We start from the raw sequence: 18,135 nt of genomic DNA on the forward strand, positions 1-18,135 counted from the left end.
TGCTAAGTAAAGATTTAAAAAATAACCCCAAAACTTACAATTCAGCTGAGTTTGGGTTGAATCTCATTGAGGGTATAGCTAAAATACTCCTTTATCCCAGGGTAATTCCTCCCCCAACAAAATTTCAATCCCTTTTTCAAAACATGCGTCAGAACTGTAGTAAGAATGTTGTTAACATTTAAAAACCCATGTGTTTTTTCCTATCATCCTTCTTTGATGTGGCTGAACTCTTTTTACTAAAACTTGTGGGGAGGGGAGGAACAATGAGCTGTGACAGGCGCCTACAATGGAAAATGTCATCCCAAACAATTAACATTTAGCAAAGTTAGAAGCAACTGAAATCGGGTCTTATACCAAAAGCATCAGACAACCTTAACTGTAGATGCTTCTCTCAGCTTTACCACTCATTAACTAGGGGTACCAGTCTTTGCTGAGGTCAACGAACTGTGAAGATCCTACATCAGACTGTTTTTATATATGGTGAAGGGGGAAAAAAAAGGCAGGGGGGAAATATGAACCCTATTTTTTTTAGGCCTCATAGCTCAAAAATAATTTGTCCACTTTTCCTGGAACTTTCCAGGAAAAAAAAATCCATGTTGGCAATAAGATCATGCATTCATTTACAGTTAAACTGTGGGGAGGCTCAATGGAGAGGGGCCAAACTGTGTTTGTTAGAGTCAGTTTTATCCTTAATAATGAAGAGCACAAGTCTCCATAATTAAATTTTTGATTTGCAGGGTCCAAAAAAAAAATAAAAATATATATATATGATTTTCTTGACAAAGACAGACCAAAATGAGAAATCCCTCTAATTAAAATGCATAGGTCAAACTTTGCATTCCAATCAAAAGCACAGGGTAGATTTTCTCATTGATATATTATTATAATGCAATGGTTAGAATCACAATACTGCATCAGGACCCACAAAGATTGTCACCCACATCTGCAAGCCTCACTGAAGCAGATGCAACTCCAAGATGGCACTAGAGCCTAAAGGAAAAGCAAGACCTAGGTTTGCAACCATCTATTTTTAAACTAGCAGGAGACAAGCTATTTAGAAAAAACAGTCTTTAGTGATGATCTCTATTTGTGGTTCAGGCTATGTTCATTTTAGAGCATGCCGTACAGAAATCAATAGGAGTCAGATCACAACACATTTCATTATTGATCCAGCAGTTTTATTATTAGCTGCTTGAAAAACATAGCAATAATACTTTACACTAATGCAGTACCTTTCATCTTTGGATTTCAAAGCACTGTGCAAACGTTTTTTAAGTCTCACAAGACGTGAAGTCATTATTATTATCCCCATTTTACAATGAAGCACAGAGACATTAAGTGATGTGCCCAAGGCCTGACAACAAACTGAAACAGAAACGAAGAGTCCCAACTCGCAGTCCTCTCTTCTTCCTACTGGACAATATTGTGTGAAACAATAATACTGTTCATGTCAATAAATTCTTGGTTAGGTAGTCCTGTCTTTCATTTTTTCATATTATGCTACAAGCTGCAAACACTGATCAGTGTAAGGTGCTGAGTTATTAAATGCTTACAGCAAGCTTCAGGATACAAAGAATTTTCTTTTATTTAGGTCATAAATCAGTGGGATAGGCACATGGTAGCTAAAATAAAGAGACTGAAGTAGTCTATATATTTTTGTAAGAGTTCTCATCAGCGTGGTAAACAACCCATCAAAAATGTCAGATACAATTGTAAGTATCCCACCGACACTTAATTCAAAGAATAGTTGGACAAGTATCCAACTTGTAACCATAAGGAAAGCAAAGTGCTTGTGAGAGACACTGGGCCTCACCATGCTTCCAGTGGTGCCAATGGAAATCTAGGCATTGATTTCTGAAGGATCAGGACCACCCTACTTTCACACCACAGTGCAATTTGATGTACATTTTCATGAGTGAGTTAGAAGCTCCTGGAAGGTGGAATTTGGAAAGAAAATATTGGCAAGCTCTTAACTATAGTAGCAATTGCTGACCTAGCTACAATACTCCCACTCCAAATATCTGATACAATAACAAACCTGTTAAACACATTAATTTATTCTATTTTCCTTCAAGGCTATTCACACATAGAGAGAATGGTTAGAAGAGACTCAGTGGTATCATGTTGACAGCACATTCCAATCCAGCACACTAGCATCAAAACAACTATTTTTAGGAAACATCACCCCGTACAGAAACTTTCAACATTTGCCAATTATTTTTCACCTTGATCATATGATGTTTACATCACGAGATTTTTGATGGGATCAGAGATTGCTGGACCCATATTTTACCAGTTTAGAAGTCAATAGATAGGGAACCACTTCAAATAGGTTATTTTCTAGCAAAAAAATCTTGCATATACTACAGTTATAATAGAAAGACGAGTCGAAGTTTAAAAAAAATGAAAGCGAAAAGATCATCAAAATGGGCTTCAGCAGCTGTCGCAGCTGAATTAATTACTGGTAAAATCTTATTTTTATACGGTAAAGTTGGAAGTGATTTTTTGACATAATTTCCAAAGAAGCCAGCTTTTTTCCTCTAAAATCCTAAGGCTCCCTAACAGTTTTCAATGTGATCCATCGTGAGATTATCAGAAGGACAAGCTGAGGATGGCTGGAGTATAGGTTTGCCCCATGTATCTTCCAGCTAAATTCAAGCCATAGTCATAGATTCTGCATATAATTACATAAACTACATTAAAAAAAAATGCTGAAGGCTTTCTGCAGGTCAATAAATGCTAGGAGTAGTTTTATTAAGGTGGCCCTAACCATTTAAATAAAATTCTAGTGCTCTCAGATGTGATATGTTCCAGGCGTTAGCGAGTTCCTGTTAAATGTATAAATGCTCAGAAAAAAGATATTTTTGCAAGGAGACTGAAAATCACTGTGCCAGATACCTGAAACTTTGTTAGGGCGTTCAGTGGAAAATTTCATTTCTACGTTATAAATAACCACGGACTATTTTAAGCCAACCGACACTGGGAGCTTCCAATAAGTCTTTTAGTTTATCCTGATTGACTTTTGATGTTATTGCGGTGGGTAAAGAGGTAACAGTAAAACTACTGATTTGACTCATTAAAAAGTAGGAAGATGATCTTGTCAGTTTTAAAAAAAAGGAAATCCCTCTTGTCAAGTTACCCTTGTGTGTTGGAAACAAGATGCCTGTCATCCAGCTCAAATCTCCCCCCCACCCCAGTGTCTAAACCTGCTTGGGCCCTAAAGAAAAGGAGTTAGGAAGCAGACAAGGTTTTTTGGGTGAACCTGATATCTTTTATTAGACTAACTTAAATAGTTGGAGAACAATTTTTAAGCAAGCTAGGAAGCATACACTCTTCCAAAATAAGTATTTAAATGCATGCATATCTATCTATCTGTGTTTGAATAGTTATTTGTTAGATATCTCTCTATATGTAAAGCTGTATACAGATAGATACATAGTCATGGTTATACTGTGCTGCAGCCATGCTCAGCTAGAGCTTCTGAAAGGCGTCTACATGAGTCAGCTCCTTGTAGATGACGCCAGATACCTCTTTTGAGAGAACCGATCTCACTTCTCCTTTTGGCCCGGATCAGAGAGAAATCGGGGTGGTTTGCTAGGAATGGGAGCCGCTAAGTCTAATAATGACACTTCCCTGTAGGAATAACAAACTCCTGCGCTCCGTATCTGAGAAGTATAAAGAGGGGAGAGAGAGGGGGGAAAGAAAAAGAAGAGGCGCTCGCTGCCAGGTTCCGTGGAGGGGTGACCACGCACCATATGGAGCGTGGCGAGAGACGGGCAGGAGGAGGAAAGAAGTGAGGAAAGCCCGCAGAAGCAAGGATCCTGCAGGCAAGCCAGAGCCAGCCTGCGGCGGGCAGCTTCCCCCGGCCGGCGCGGCGCGGCGCGGCCCGGCCCGGCCCGCGGTGCACAGAGCGAGAGCTCTCCCCTGCGACCGAACTGGAAAGAAAAAGCGAAAGAAAAGCTCCTTTCTTGATGTAAAAGACACGGCAAAGAAAAGAAAAGCCCTGCGGAAGCGCCCCCCTGCCCCGTTTGCAGGCACTCTTTGCTTCCTGCATTGCCAGATCCCCCGCGCGGAGGCAGGGGAGTGCGGCCGGGCAGGGGCGGGGGAAGCCGCCGGGTTTCCAGCGCTGCCCCGGCCGCACGTGTGGACGCGGCTGAACCGCAGCGGGGCGGGGGACGCGCCGGCTCCTACTCCCGCTCCCCTGCGCCCCGCCCCGCCCCGGGCCCGCAGCTCCCTGTGCCCGTGTGCCCTAGGCAAGCACCCCCAGCCCTGGGGGCTCATCGCCCCCGGACCCCACTCCCCGTCCCCAAGAGCACATGGACCCGCGCACACAGCGCCCACTGCTTCCAGGAAGGTGGAAGTCGGCAGGCGAAGCAAAGCCTTAGAAATTAAAGGCCAGGCTTTGATAGGTCCTTATCTGCCCCGGGAGGCGTTCACCCTCCCTTACCATTGGGTATGGAAATTGCTTTTAATAAGATCAGCCTTTTTCTTTCCTTTTCTCTCTCTTTTTTTTTTAAAGGGAGCAAACAAACCAGACTCTTTCCCTGAATAGCCGGGGGAGGAGGGGAGGGTTATAGGTTTCATTCATCCGAGGTTTAGGCTTTGGGCTACAGGAGACCGGGGGGGGGGTGTACCCCCTTTCTTTGGCACCAGGGAGCTTTTATTTATTTGTATTTGAGAACAAACCAACTCACCCCAAAGTGTTAAAGGGGTAAAACAAAGCCCAGCGGGGAAGCCGCGCGGCCCGGCCGGGACTGGGGAGTCGCCCTTGCGCGGGGGCTGCGCGGTGCGGGAGGCGGCGGGAGCTGCGGGCTGAGACACCACGTGCTGCTGCCTCTCATCAGCATAATGATCGGCCCAGCCAGAGAGCCTTGTCTATATAAACCACAAAAACCTAATCATTAGGAATCCCAGCCTCCAAAAAACCACATTTAGGACCAGTGTGGGGGGGAGGAAAAAAAATCGCGGTGGTTTTTCCACCCCCCCCCCTCCCCCGGCTCCTTTATCCTTCGCAACCTGAACTTTTTGGGGACCCAAAAGATTTTTTTTTCCCAGCTGATTTTCAAGGGGGGGGGGATCATCTGAATGCTTTCTAATATATATATATATATTATATACAATTTATTTTTTTTCATTGCTGCTGTTCATCCCCCCCAATGCCCCGCGTTAGCCTGCTCAGCTCAGCGGACTCGGACCTGGCAGCGGCTTAATTAAGCCCCCAAAGCCGGGACTCGCGCATTGCCTCGCTCCGCGCCTGCTTTTTGACTCCTGGGAGCCAGAAGTTTGTGACTCGGCTTCTCTCCTCCCCGGGGACCCAGCTTGCAAGCTCTTTTAATTAGGACTCATTTGATTGCCCTGCTCTCTACCCCCCACCCCCCAAAAAAAAACACCCCTAAGAAGTTTTCTTCGGGGGGAAACGCACCAGCTCTTTGCAGAGACGCCTCGCAGCCCCCTGCCCCTGCGAAGCCCCAAGCAACACTAGGAGAAGCGGAGAAGCTCCCTGGCATCTCGACTTGATCCGATCCCGAGTTTTTTTTTCCTCCTGGAGGGGGAAGGCTTCCCTGGAGGAGAAAGCAGCCCCGCTCAGACTTGAAAACTCCCCTCCTCTGCTCACTGCTGCTTCTCCAGCAGCCGCCGCTGCAATCTCGCTGCCTGGGGACCCTGCACGAGTCGTCTTCTTCTTCTTCTTCTTCTTACTTTTTTTTTTGGGAGCATCCAGCGAGGAGAAGAGGGAAGCAGAAGAGAGGCGGACAGACAGCCCCAGCCCGGGGGGAAGAAGCGGTGGCTGGAAGGAGAGGGAGGGGGCAAAATAAAACAAGCGCAAAGAAGGAAGGAAGGAAGGAGGAGGAGGAGGAGGAGGAGGAGAAGCGCCTCGCAGCCTGCAGCAGCCGGGACCATGCCTTCCCCCGCCGGGCTGTGCTGAGCGGGGCTCCCGCTCCCTCCTCTGCTCCGCTCCGCTCCCTCCTGCCTGCCACCCGGGCTGCTCCAAGCACACCCCCTGCTTTTCTTGTTGTTTTTTAAATTTTTTCTTCTTCTTCTTTATTTTTATTTTTTATTATTATTATTATTATCATCCCCCCTCGCACACACACATTGCACGCCCCCCCCCTCCGCCCGCCCCAGGTCGCTAACTTGTGGCTGTTGTGATGCGTATTCCCGTAGATCCCAGCACCAGCCGGAGGTTCAGCCCCCCCTCCAGCAGCCTGCAGCCCGGCAAGATGAGCGAGGTGAGCCCGGCCGCGGTGCAGCAGCAGCAGCAGCAGCAGCAGCAGCAGGAGGCGGCGGCCGCGGTGCCCCGGCTGCGCCCGCACGACAACCGCACCATGGTGGAGATCATCGCGGACCACCCCGCCGAGCTGGTGCGCACCGACAGCCCCAACTTCCTGTGCTCCGTGCTGCCCTCGCACTGGCGCTGCAACAAGACCCTCCCGGTGGCATTCAAGGTAAAGCCCCGCGGGTCCCGGCCCCCCCTTGCTGGACAGGGCACCTGCCCGGCAGCTCTCCCCGCCCTCTGCCCCGCAGCCCCCAAAACCGCTGTGGGGACCGCCCCGGGTTGGGCAAAGCCGCAGCCAGGGAGTCCCCCCACCTTGCAAAGCAGGGGACACCCCTCTTCTTCCAGGACCGGAGGGGAAAAGGGGAAAGGAGGCAGAGCAGGGGGGTCTGGTCTGGATGTAGCCCCCGCTCCAGGGTGCACAGCCCTCAGGTGTGCAGCCCAGCACCTCTGGGAGTGCAGGTGTGGGAGGGGACCCGTCACCCTTGGCGGCTGGCGCTCCTTGGACCTGTCAGCCAGAGAAGGTCCCTTTCTCAGGCTGCTCACACCCTGCTGGAAGTGTGGACCAACCCCTAGGAAATGCTGGCTGCAAAGCTTGGGTGCAGACACCATAGTTAAACCTCACCAAAGGGCAAGAGATGTCTTTTGCGGGCTTCCCAGCTGCGCTTTCTTTATGCCTATGCTAGTTAAACACTTGATTCAGTGTGAGATGCTATGTGATTACACTGCCCAAAAGGACTGGGATTGTCTGGGCTTCTTGAGGCAGCAGGTATGCTGAACTGGCCTTAGTCTCCTGCCCATCGTGGCTGTCCAGCGTGTCTACATTTCCATGCATCTGTATTTTACATGCGTAATATCTGTGCACGTATTCTCTCACATGAATAGCCAGTGTACCTGACCTTGATTTGCTATGAAATGATGTTGGAAGTTCCTATTTTGCGTTTGGTGAAAAAGATCTTGAGCCAATAAAAAAAAAATATATATATATTCGTTGTCATTGAGGTGAAATTCTGTTTCATTACAGTAGTTTCAAACTAAAATAATACAGGTCTAGATAGCCTATAAAAAACTTTTCAGTGGAACTTAACGGAGAACAAAAGCAATTATCTTTAAAAAAGAAAGACCATCTGGGCTGTCCAGTAACTCAATAGTAAAACGGTTCGCATGAAGCACGCATTATGAAAAGTGGAACTGAAGTTTTATTGGCAATAAATAATATGTTGATGATAATATTTTGAATGGTGTGCTAAGTATATCATAATTCTCTTACAGGGATCTCTGGTTAAAAAGTGCTTTGGACATACCACTGTTTTAATTTAAAAAACAGATATAAATCACATGTAGGAAAGGAAGTATGTTGTAAACTGTGCTGGTTTTGATTATAATTTTAAAAAATCATGTTGGCTAAGTATTGCACTTGAATTTAAGCATTAATATTTATGTGAGCTGATGAGGGAGTTCTTGTTGAATGTTCTCAGTAGTAAGATTAAATTTGTGCATATCATTTTTTATAGTGAAGAATGTTAACAACACACTTATTAACATAGCTTTATAACTGCTTAATCATGTTCAGGTAGCTAAGATATAAAGGAAATGGAGCCCGTGGGCCTGGGTCCAAACTATGTTCACCTTATTCATATTCAGAGTTTTACAGTAGACAGCAGTGCTACTTGAGTACAACACCCAGCATTTGGCCCCCTATTGACATGTCTTTCTGGAGCTTCTTACATAGGGTTCTTGCACCAGGCTTGCATTTCCTTTGTTGGCCCTGCCTGATGCTGATAATAGCACAAAATCTTAGTCAATGTATGATAGCAGCAAAGAATCAATGTACAGTATTAACGCTATACCCAGTAGCACCAAGTAGTTAAGGGGCTGTCAACATTTCCACTCCAAGCCCCAGTTTTCAGAGTTTATAACTCAGCTGTTTTAAATAGCTTCAAGCTGAAACTTGGTATATAAATTATCAGCCCAGATGTATATTTTTAAACAAAAAGTAGTGCAAATAAGCCATTCTGTTTTAAGTTACAGAGCATTCAAATATTTTTTAATAGTATCAGATGCTCTTTTGTCAAAATCCAGGAAAAACATTTTTAATATGGCACACTTTGCTTTCAGGGGCCCATTTGATGCAAATGATGCCTTTCAGTATTTTGCGAGAGCAGGTATTGAAATGATAGCCACATTAGTGTGTGAAAACAGCTATTTAGCTTCTTCACGAGCTCATTTTTTAAACAATAGTTTTACTATTCAGAAAGCCTTATTACCTAATATTATTGCGTAGTATTTTTGCTTTGCATCTATAACTTCAGCCTTCAGAGCAAATACCTTGGCCTTTTCAACTCCCATTGGACTGAAACTGGGCAAACAGGTTGCCAGACCAGATGTGAATTGTTATATGAAAAATATGTAAATTGATAAGTAATTTTCAAGTTGTCAGAATATTTTTTTTTATGTTATGCCTTTATGTGCTTTTTTTTCCTGAGCCCTCACAGAAAAACCATGCTTAATTTTAGTCATCTGAATTTATAGGTAGTTTAATATGGATTGGTGCCTTCTGGAAAGTAAATATTTTGAAATGGTGGAGATATTTATGTTTGAAAAATAGCTAAGCAGCCTACATATGCAGTAGCTACTTTTCATTCTTTCTCAAAGCGTGCTTAGTACTACTGTCCCATGTTTTTTTTACAATGCATTTATAGTCTTTCATTTTCTAGGATACTGTAAGTCGTTTTAAATTGTGATGTGTGGCATAGAAATGGCCAAGTGGAGTTTGCATTCTTTACATACAAAGTTTCTCGGCATAAACAGTTATTTTTAATTTACAACGTGCCAAAATGCTGTATATTTTTCTAGGTTTCAATTTTTTTGTAAAACTCTGGGCCAAAACACCGACATGACATACGTGTACTATAGCCTTTGGATATTTCATTACAAAAATGTGAAACCACAGTGGCAAATGTATTACTCTTAACTCTGTAGTAGAGCGACTGTTTGTGCAGAGTGACTGAACGTTGTTTTTATTGGACACAGCTCAGGTTTGCACCCCAGATTTCAGTCTGTCTTTTCAACGTGTCTTTCCCTAGTAAGAATAACATACAGTGATGTTACATAATACTGTGCCAACGGATGTTGTGCATTAAGAATAATAAAGTTGCAGATTAGATATGAACAATACTATGACCTGGAAGTGTCATATCCAAATTGTGCTGAGGTTGAGAACGATGACATGGAATTTAAATGAACAATGAGTATTTGAAAAAGAGAAAAAATGAAGGACCAGAGTGAAACCTATCAAAAATAAAGACACTTAGTATTCTGGGTAGATGGGCCTTCAAAGAGGATTCAGTCTCATGCAGACTCAGTTCATTGTCTCCAGGTATTGCCAGCTATGCTATATTTTATCAGAAAAAAGGATTGATTAATTTTAAGTAACAGGAGATCTGCATACCTAGACAGAAGGAGGTGGGCTGAGGATACAGTAATTTCACTCCCTCATCTGAGGCCCCTTGACAGACTTGCACTTCCTCCTTTGCTCTGAGTTTCTTTGCATTTCTAGACTTAATGTTATTTTTGTTTTGTAAGACATTCTAAACATATTTTTAACTTACAGTCAGTGGAGGTTTACCCAGATAACAAGAGTACCTAGATCTATAACAGTACATCTTTAAACAATAAGCAGGGGCAGAAGTGATATCACATCTCAAGTGTCAGGGTTTAGGCCATTTTAAGTGAGTGGTAGGAGGAGATGCAACTGGGCAGCAGATGGTCCTGCATCTTCCTGTTTTGGGGTTTCTTACACCTCACTCTGCAGCATGCGGTGCTGGCTGCTGTCAGACACACAATATAGGACTAGATGGCCCATATGGGGCTTCTCCAATATGGCAGTTCCTATGTTCTTATGATCAGTAGCATTAAAATCACTTTAAAGTGAAATCTTCGCATGAAATCCTGACCACACAGAAGGGAAAGGCAAAAGTCTTTTTGGATTTTAGGTCGTGTTACCTGATGGTTTTTGGAAAGACATAAAAACCTCATTTTAATCCATTGTATATAGCGCCTCAGCTTTGCTCTGTGCTTGCTCCAAATCAAATAATCTAAGCAATAATTTTCAGTAATGAAATCCACCAATTAAAATATTTTTCAGATTTGCTATACATTTGACATTCATTTTGTTGTTCAAGAGAAATATGGTGCACAGCAAAAGGCCATATAATGCCAACCAGATTTATGTAGAGCTCTTAATTGTTTCCACTTAATAAATTGATGGTACAATTAGTTTCAGACATAACCATTCCTGGAAATCACATTTAAAGTTGGGGTCATGACAAAGTATAATAAAATATATTTCTGGAGAAAGAGTTGATAACTCTAATGTAAAAAAGCAATAATTTACCATAAGGTGATAACAATTAAATGGGCCAGGAGTAACATATATTCAGAGCTAGTATTTTTTTTTTAATGTTTAATACCCAGGATTGCAAACCTTTCAAATCTGTATTTTTTTATACCTTTTTCTTATTATCATTACTATTATGATAACATGAGCATAGGGCAGTTATTTCGTTTGTACTGTTATGGGGAATCTTTGCTTCCCATATGAAGTATCATTTACATAAATCTGACTGAATTAGTGCTCCTGTTCTAATGTTACATTTGTTTTAAAAACTTGCAATATAATAATCCTTATGTGCATCCCAAAGCATTTTCATAGCAGACTATAAATAACTCTTTTACCTCTCTGCCTGCCATACAGCAGCTGTTTAATAACCCCCAATAGCACCACACCAACTTAGGACAAGAAGTCATCATCTTCTTCTCACGTCCTGTCTGAGATTGTTGCTGACGGGTATTTAGCAGAATTTGCAGATTCATTATAACCTGACAGGGCTGCAACGTGGGGGCGACTGCTATGGCCATTATGGCAGATGGAATTCACTAAAGGTGAAAATCCTATATATATTTGAAATGCAAAAGGAAATATGTTGGTACAGCGCAGACATGTACTAGGGCTAACCACAGTCTACTCTTGTTAGAAGCATTGTGAGATCTTTCAGAGGCACAAGTAGATAAGTCCTCGGATTTATATTGCATCTGAAAAAATGTCAATCCCAACAACACAGTGTTCCTTAATCACATGTTGGGGAACGCTCCAAAATGGGAAGTACAAACTACTGATGCTCCAACATGACTCCTCACACCAGCAAGATGTTACTGGAAGTCTCCTGTCCGTTTTGCCAAACCTTTCACTATCTGACATGATCCAGTGCTCAAGATCCCATGGCAATGGGCACAGCCTTAGCGTTTAAACAGAACACAATTTCAGCACGATAAGGCTGCTAATAATAATATCCAACTTTCTATTTCAAATGAAGTCTCATGTATGATTTATGGATGTGAGCCGTACTTCGTGTTTTCCCATTGCACTCTGGTTACTCAGAACAAAGTTGGCCTTCAAGATGAATTAAACCATATATTTGACATAGGGATGCTGACTGTGTCTGAAGAGTTAAAACAAAAAAGGAACTCCCTATTAGACTATGAGAAAGGGAGACAATACAAGATGTTTCTTTGTTTGATGTGGCATTTTGTTCTGTTTTCAGCTAGTTCATGACTATTCACCGCAGTTAGCTGGAGTATCTGCTACAGAGCCTAGTAATTAATGTTTCGTCGTGTAAAGCGGTAGCAAATACAGATTTTCTGTGTCATTTCAAGAGTCATTGCTGTCTCCTCCTTTTCACAGGTGGTGGCCTTAGGAGAGGTGCCTGATGGGACAGTGGTTACTGTCATGGCTGGAAATGATGAAAACTATTCCGCAGAGCTGAGAAATGCCTCTGCTGTGATGAAGAACCAAGTGGCCAGGTTTAATGACCTGAGATTTGTGGGCAGAAGTGGAAGAGGTAGGCCACTACATTTTACATTTTTATAATGAAGTAAAAACAAAGTCTAGACATTAAACTGGTTCCACAATGAAATACTGATTAGCCTGTAAATAAATCATCATCAACCTTTCATCTTCGGGGATAAATACAGGTTTTATTTGCAAACTTCAGCATTTGTCCAAACCAAGTTTGTTGTCTTTCTGTCTTGCCAAGTTTGTCTGACTCCTTATATTTTTTGGTGTTTTTATGAGATCTGAATTTTGAAAAAAAAAATATATTTACAGAAGACATGGTGCCCTCTTTTGACCTCACTGGCAGAGTAGAAAGAATTAAGAGCCTATTTTCTGAGCTATATGTAGTCAGATAAAAAAATTCAGGGCATGGCAAAGAAAGCAAAAAAATACATATTACTATTTTGTCTTCAACTGTAAAGCCGCCTCTTAAGTTTTCATAGGAAGAAATATCATTATGGTTTTTTGCATCTCACGTGCTATAGGCTATACACTTTATGGTTTCTTGTAGTAATTGGAAAGCCTTTCAGTGACTTCAGTTCACATTGGGCAAGCTAGTTATGCGCTGAAAAAATAAGTCTCATATTCTCCGTTAGTAACTTATTTAACATTACAGACCTTCATGGTAGGCTTTTTATATGAGTGAAATGTAACTTCGAATACATTGCTTACTTCAGAATGGCCCTGAAAATAAAAACTTTCTATTTCCCTAGAGATTTAGAGCACTGAAGTTGACTCTGCTGCTTAGGAGCTTCCTATAATCTGAAATCTATACTCCAGTCATAGGAAGCTTTTATAAAGATAGCAGGATTGACAAGAATTTCCTTTCAAGATCCTTGCGACTGCTTTAACATTTGAGTTAATGACTGAAAGGATGTCTTAAAGGAAACCGGCACTGCTGTCTTTGCTGAAGGGATCCTCAAAGGGACTCGTGATATCAGCTTCTGATTCAGTCGAAATATTTTATTTAACATAGATTTTCATTTTTATAAACCAGCTCTGAAAAAAGAAAGCAAAGTCTATGTTGCAAACTTATCAAAAAAAATAAAATAAAATTTTAGAATAATACACTCCGCAAAACAGTTAGAATATAGCTTTGAGGGAGAGACCATTTGTCAGAGCAAGTCAAACATCTGACAACTGTCTCTAGAGTTTAAATCAGATGGCACATTGTTACAATTAGAAGTATTTGATAAAAGTGATTCCGTAAGGGTCGTTTCCAGAGACTAGTTTTCATTTTAGGAACGTGGCCAATAATGTATACTTCTCAGCTTCTAACTTTTCATTAAAAAACCTTCATAATAAAGAACAATTCTCCTGCAAAGGAAATAGCATATGAAAATGGAGTGTGTGAAAAGGATAACGCCTTCCTAAGAGAAGGCGTTATTCTCCTGTTCCATTTCTCTTGCTCTCCTTTTAAAAATATTAGTGTCTCCTTTGTCTTTATGTTGATGGATTAAATGTGAAGTTTCTCTGGCTCCATCACCAGTTCTGCTTTTCAATAAAAGAACAGTAGTATATCCCATAACAAGTGCTGAAAAATAACTGGACTATGATGTACTACCTGTGCACTGTGAATCTCATTTGAAACCTATGAAATATACCTTCTCTTAAAACATAGAACATGATGACGAGTGTCTAAGGATTCAGGCTATTTAGATACACACACACACACACACACAAAACTTCTTTAATTTGGCCACACCCAAGGGCTTTAATTTATCTTTTATATTCTACAGACTTTGCACAAGAAGTTTTTTCTGATCAATCTGGGTAAAATCTATGGAAAAGCGATAGTGTACTTTGCAAACCCTCAACATATTTATTTAAGAAACTTCAAAGAAAAACAAAGGGTGTGCACTGTTTTACTATATTGGCTTTCTGAGTTTTGGCTAGTTTCCCAAATAGCAATTTTTATATTTAAAAAAAAAAAGAAGAAAAAAGACAGACTTAACTGCTTGCAGACTTTTCACGCATGGAAGATGAAGAAAGCTTCTTTTGATGAAGTGTAATTATGTCCAAACAGAGCTGACCCCCTCCCCCTATATTTCTTATGATCTTAACGGAAGAAAGTAGGGTTTTTCCTTTGAAGCAGCCGGGACTTGGTGGAGGATCTGAAATACTACATTCTGCTGCCAGAGGCAGGATGGAGAAATTGGTCCAGACTTGTCTTCCAGACTAAGACAGAACAGAGAGGGAGAGAGAGTGTTATCATTAATGATAGATTTTTATAACTCCACTTAAAATAGCAGGAAAGGAAACAGTAGTAGCAAACAGAAGTGAAAAAGTGACACCATAGAGCACAGACGTGTATTGGTAGGTGCGTGTCTTGAAGTTGTCAGTGACAAGAAACTAATCCGCACCTGCTCCTGAGTTTACATTTACATCTTTCTAAGCAGCTGCCTCTTTGATCATTGCATCTCTAAACTTGATTGCGAAGTCTGAATCGTCATCTTACCACTTTGCCTTCTCTCCCACGTTTTCCTTGTTTCTTGTGGCCCGATGGCGAGATTTGAGTTTTTTTGTATGTTTTTCTCTGCTGTTGATCCAGCATACGTTGGCAGCTTCATAGTTTTGTTTACGTGTTCTCTCGCACGCACCTTTCTACATTGAGAAAAATAAGCACCCTTGATACAGAGCCCTTGAGGTGTATGTAGAAGTCCCACTGATCTCAATCAAAGCTGTTTTAGGTGAGGTTTTGAGGTAGTAGCTAACATTTGGGCCAGACTGAAAGTCCACAGAAGTCATGGGTGGGACTCCCACCTTCAGTAGACTGTGGATCTGGACCTTAACGTTTTTGTGTCTTGATGTTTTGAATTAGCATCTGGCTGGAAAATATGCACCACGCGCAAGTCGCTGAGTTTGCCTCTAAGTTAATTTTTCTCTCAGCCTTGCACTTGAGCATATGCCAGTCCTGTTCGTTACTGTGTCAGCTACACTTGCATATGTTAATGACAAAGGATGAATGGTTTGGGAGACACTAAAGAAACAGTGCCAGAAGATTTCCAAGCCAATTAGGTCCATAAAAGAGTGTTAATATTAGTCCTTAGCTACAACAAATAAATAGCTTAAATTTTAAAGGCACAGAGAAAACTACTAAAAAAAGTTCTGTAGGTTTGGTAGATGATAAATGATATCCATGAAACCAGTGAAATCTGTCTTTGGAAAGGTAAGCAAGCTTGCAAACATATACCATTATGCAATGAGCCCAATCCTGTGAGACACAGGTTACTTTCTATGACGTGTCGGGTGCCTTTAATCACTTTTGACGTCATTAGAAATGGAAGCACTCAGGGCCCTGCAGCACTGGGCTCTCATAGAACAATAATGTGATCTATTATTTATTAAGAGAGGTTGGCTCCCAAAATACTGCTTCATTCCTCTTTGACAGTGTAGTCACTCGGATGCTGGCACAGGCTGAAGGCCAAACGCAACCCTTTGTGTAGCAGGGTGGGTGTTTTTGGTCATTTTAAGGAGGTGGGATTTTTTAGGCTAGAAAATCTTGCAGTACTTGTCTAATGAATGAATTTTCCAACGGTTACCAGCAGAGCACATCATCCTGGTAGCTTTTCATTGACAGAGGCTTTCATGCCTGCTTGAGATATTAATAAAGGGATAAAACTCTAGGGCCAAATTCTGCCTGCAGGCGCACACGGAAGCTCCCTTGGATGTCCGTGGCAGCTGCCTCAGCACGAATGAATAAAATGTCACCGGTGAATATAGATATAAGCAGCGGGCTGAATTCCAGGGGGGTAGGAAAAATGGCATGAAACCTTGCTAATATACAAATAAGCACACATGCAGTATATGCTGACTTAGTAACATTATGACGTGTCTGGATTCCCCCTACCCACAGCTGCCTTTTGTATTTTGTCTCTGCAAAGAGACAAGGCATAGGGACCACTGCCTGGCCGGGACGTCACCATATGTGTATGCATTAGGACTGCGTCCACGGTTCTGCTGCTGTTTGTTTCTATCGTGGTTGTTCTTTAGGCCATCAAAAGAGCTTTTTCCCTCCCCCCACCGAGGGTTTGGGGCAACAGTTTCTGCCTGTTGTCAGAATTTAGCTTCTTGAATTTTCCAGAGCCCGGCCTGAGTCTCGAACTCCCGGATTTCAACCTAACCTGTGTGTCTTGGAGAAGGGGGCACAGCTGGAGCACAGTTGCACCTGGAAAGTCATTTTACTCTAAATGACAGTTATAGTCCCTTCAAGCGGTCTCTGTCACATTCTTACTCTTAAAAAATATGGCCAAGACTGTCTAAAGTCGCACGCCCGATAATAAATGATGCGTGTCCCAAGCAGGTTTGGAAAGTATATGACTTGGGTTAAAAAGAAAGGGCAATGACTGTATTTGACAGCCAAAGTTCTGTTCTGTATTATGCCTTATATGTAACCTGTTCTAGATTAGGCTTTGAAAAGATTGCATTAAGTTTGTGCTGTTACATATTGTTTAAGATTTGTGTTTTGATTGAATACCTTCGGAGTTCAACAAGGGGGAAAACGGGCACCGGCAAAAAAAAAAGAAAAAGAAAAAAAAAGTTAAAAAAAAAAAAAAGTTTTAAAATTCTGGTAAAGTAGCAGCTTAAATGAGCAGTAAAGCCTGAGATTGCTGACTGTTTTATTGAGTCACTGTTGTACGCCCACCTTTTCCTGTCTTGAAACAGTTTTCAGTTTTGACTATCTGACATGACTAACCGTTGCATATCTAACTGATTACAACTGTCAGTGAGTCTCCAGAACAGAGGCCCGTGTCTTCTTGTGAGAACGCATGCTGAAATCCAGGCTGCTGGATTTAATTCTTTATTTTTAATTCCTTCACTGTGCCAAAGGCTCCAGATCACCATGTTCAAGAGTTGGGTGAAATATAGCATTGAAGGTTTAAAATGCAGATCTGCGGCATGCAATATTTTGTCCGTGCACAAAACAATTTTTCACTGTCCGTGGATAATTATTTCAAGATTTAATAAATGGAATATGTGTAAAGGGGGGGGAAAAAAATCTTCGTTCCAGTAATGATGATATCATCATATTACCACAGGCTTATTAAGGACAGGAGATGCTAGCTCCCTGTTAAAATGACTCCCACGAGGAATATATATTCTTTCCTCATCTTATTGTACTCAATTGAAACAAATGAAATGATAAAACCATGTGAAGTAAATACCATAGGGCCACCTTCTGCTTTCTGTCTCACTCCTGGAGAACTGAGTAACTCTTAACATTATCTGAATGGTTTTGAATTCACACCACTTTGAACAAGGGGAGAATTTGGCTTAGCAGCAGCAGCAAATTACCCTTGTTCTACTATTATATGATGACCCAATATTAAATAAGGGGTGTTTAAACTGTCAACACTCGGCTATATTCCTGACAGCAGAGTTAAACTGAAGGAGAAGAAAACTCCTATAGCCAGCTATGTAAACACCTAAGATTTTTTTATTGAGTATGCATGGGTCTTCTTTTCATGTTATAATAAACTGTTCCTTTTTTTTCCTCCCTTTTTTGTAGGGAAGAGCTTTACCTTGACAATAACTGTCCTTACAAATCCCCCTCAAGTTGCTACATACCACAGAGCTATCAAGGTTACCGTGGATGGACCCAGGGAACCAAGGAGTAAGTTTCATAGTCCTATTTTATGCTTTTCCTGTCTGCTGGTGGGAGTCTGTACAAGTAAAACCACTTGCTGTTGTTTAATATTATACATTTCTTTGGCAAGCATATGTCCCCATTCGGCAAAGTACATGAGTTTAGACTTAATTTTAATCACGCTTAATTTGAAAACCACTGGATTATTCATGTGCTTCAAGTTAAACATGCTTAAATGCTTTGCTGACTTAGGGCAATATTAAACCTGATTCTTATTTAAACCAAGGCTTGGTACACCACACTGACACTCTTAAGGGCCCTGAACGTCAATGAGACTCAGGCCCTTTGTTTTGATATATAATTTGGATTATGGACAACAGACCC

The 18,135-nt window shown here is 41.8% G+C and overlaps 1 protein-coding gene across 5 annotated transcripts in view; it reads left to right on the plus strand.

Moving 5' to 3' along the window:
• RUNX2 (RUNX family transcription factor 2) overlaps nt 1–18,135 on the plus strand; it is a 288,575-nt gene that overhangs the window by 77,651 nt on the left and 192,789 nt on the right. For all 5 annotated transcript variants that reach the window (XM_019491598.2, XM_019491601.2, XM_019491602.1 and 2 more), the window contains 3 exons: nt 6,163–6,443; nt 12,015–12,171; nt 17,674–17,778. In XM_019491598.2, coding sequence (XP_019347143.1) covers nt 6,163–6,443; nt 12,015–12,171; nt 17,674–17,778 — 543 coding nt within the window. The remainder of the gene's footprint in view (nt 1–6,162; nt 6,444–12,014; nt 12,172–17,673; nt 17,779–18,135) is intronic.

Source organism: Alligator mississippiensis, chromosome 1 (assembly GCF_030867095.1).
Source record: "Alligator mississippiensis isolate rAllMis1 chromosome 1, rAllMis1, whole genome shotgun sequence".
Taxonomy (NCBI): domain Eukaryota; kingdom Metazoa; phylum Chordata; order Crocodylia; family Alligatoridae; genus Alligator; species Alligator mississippiensis.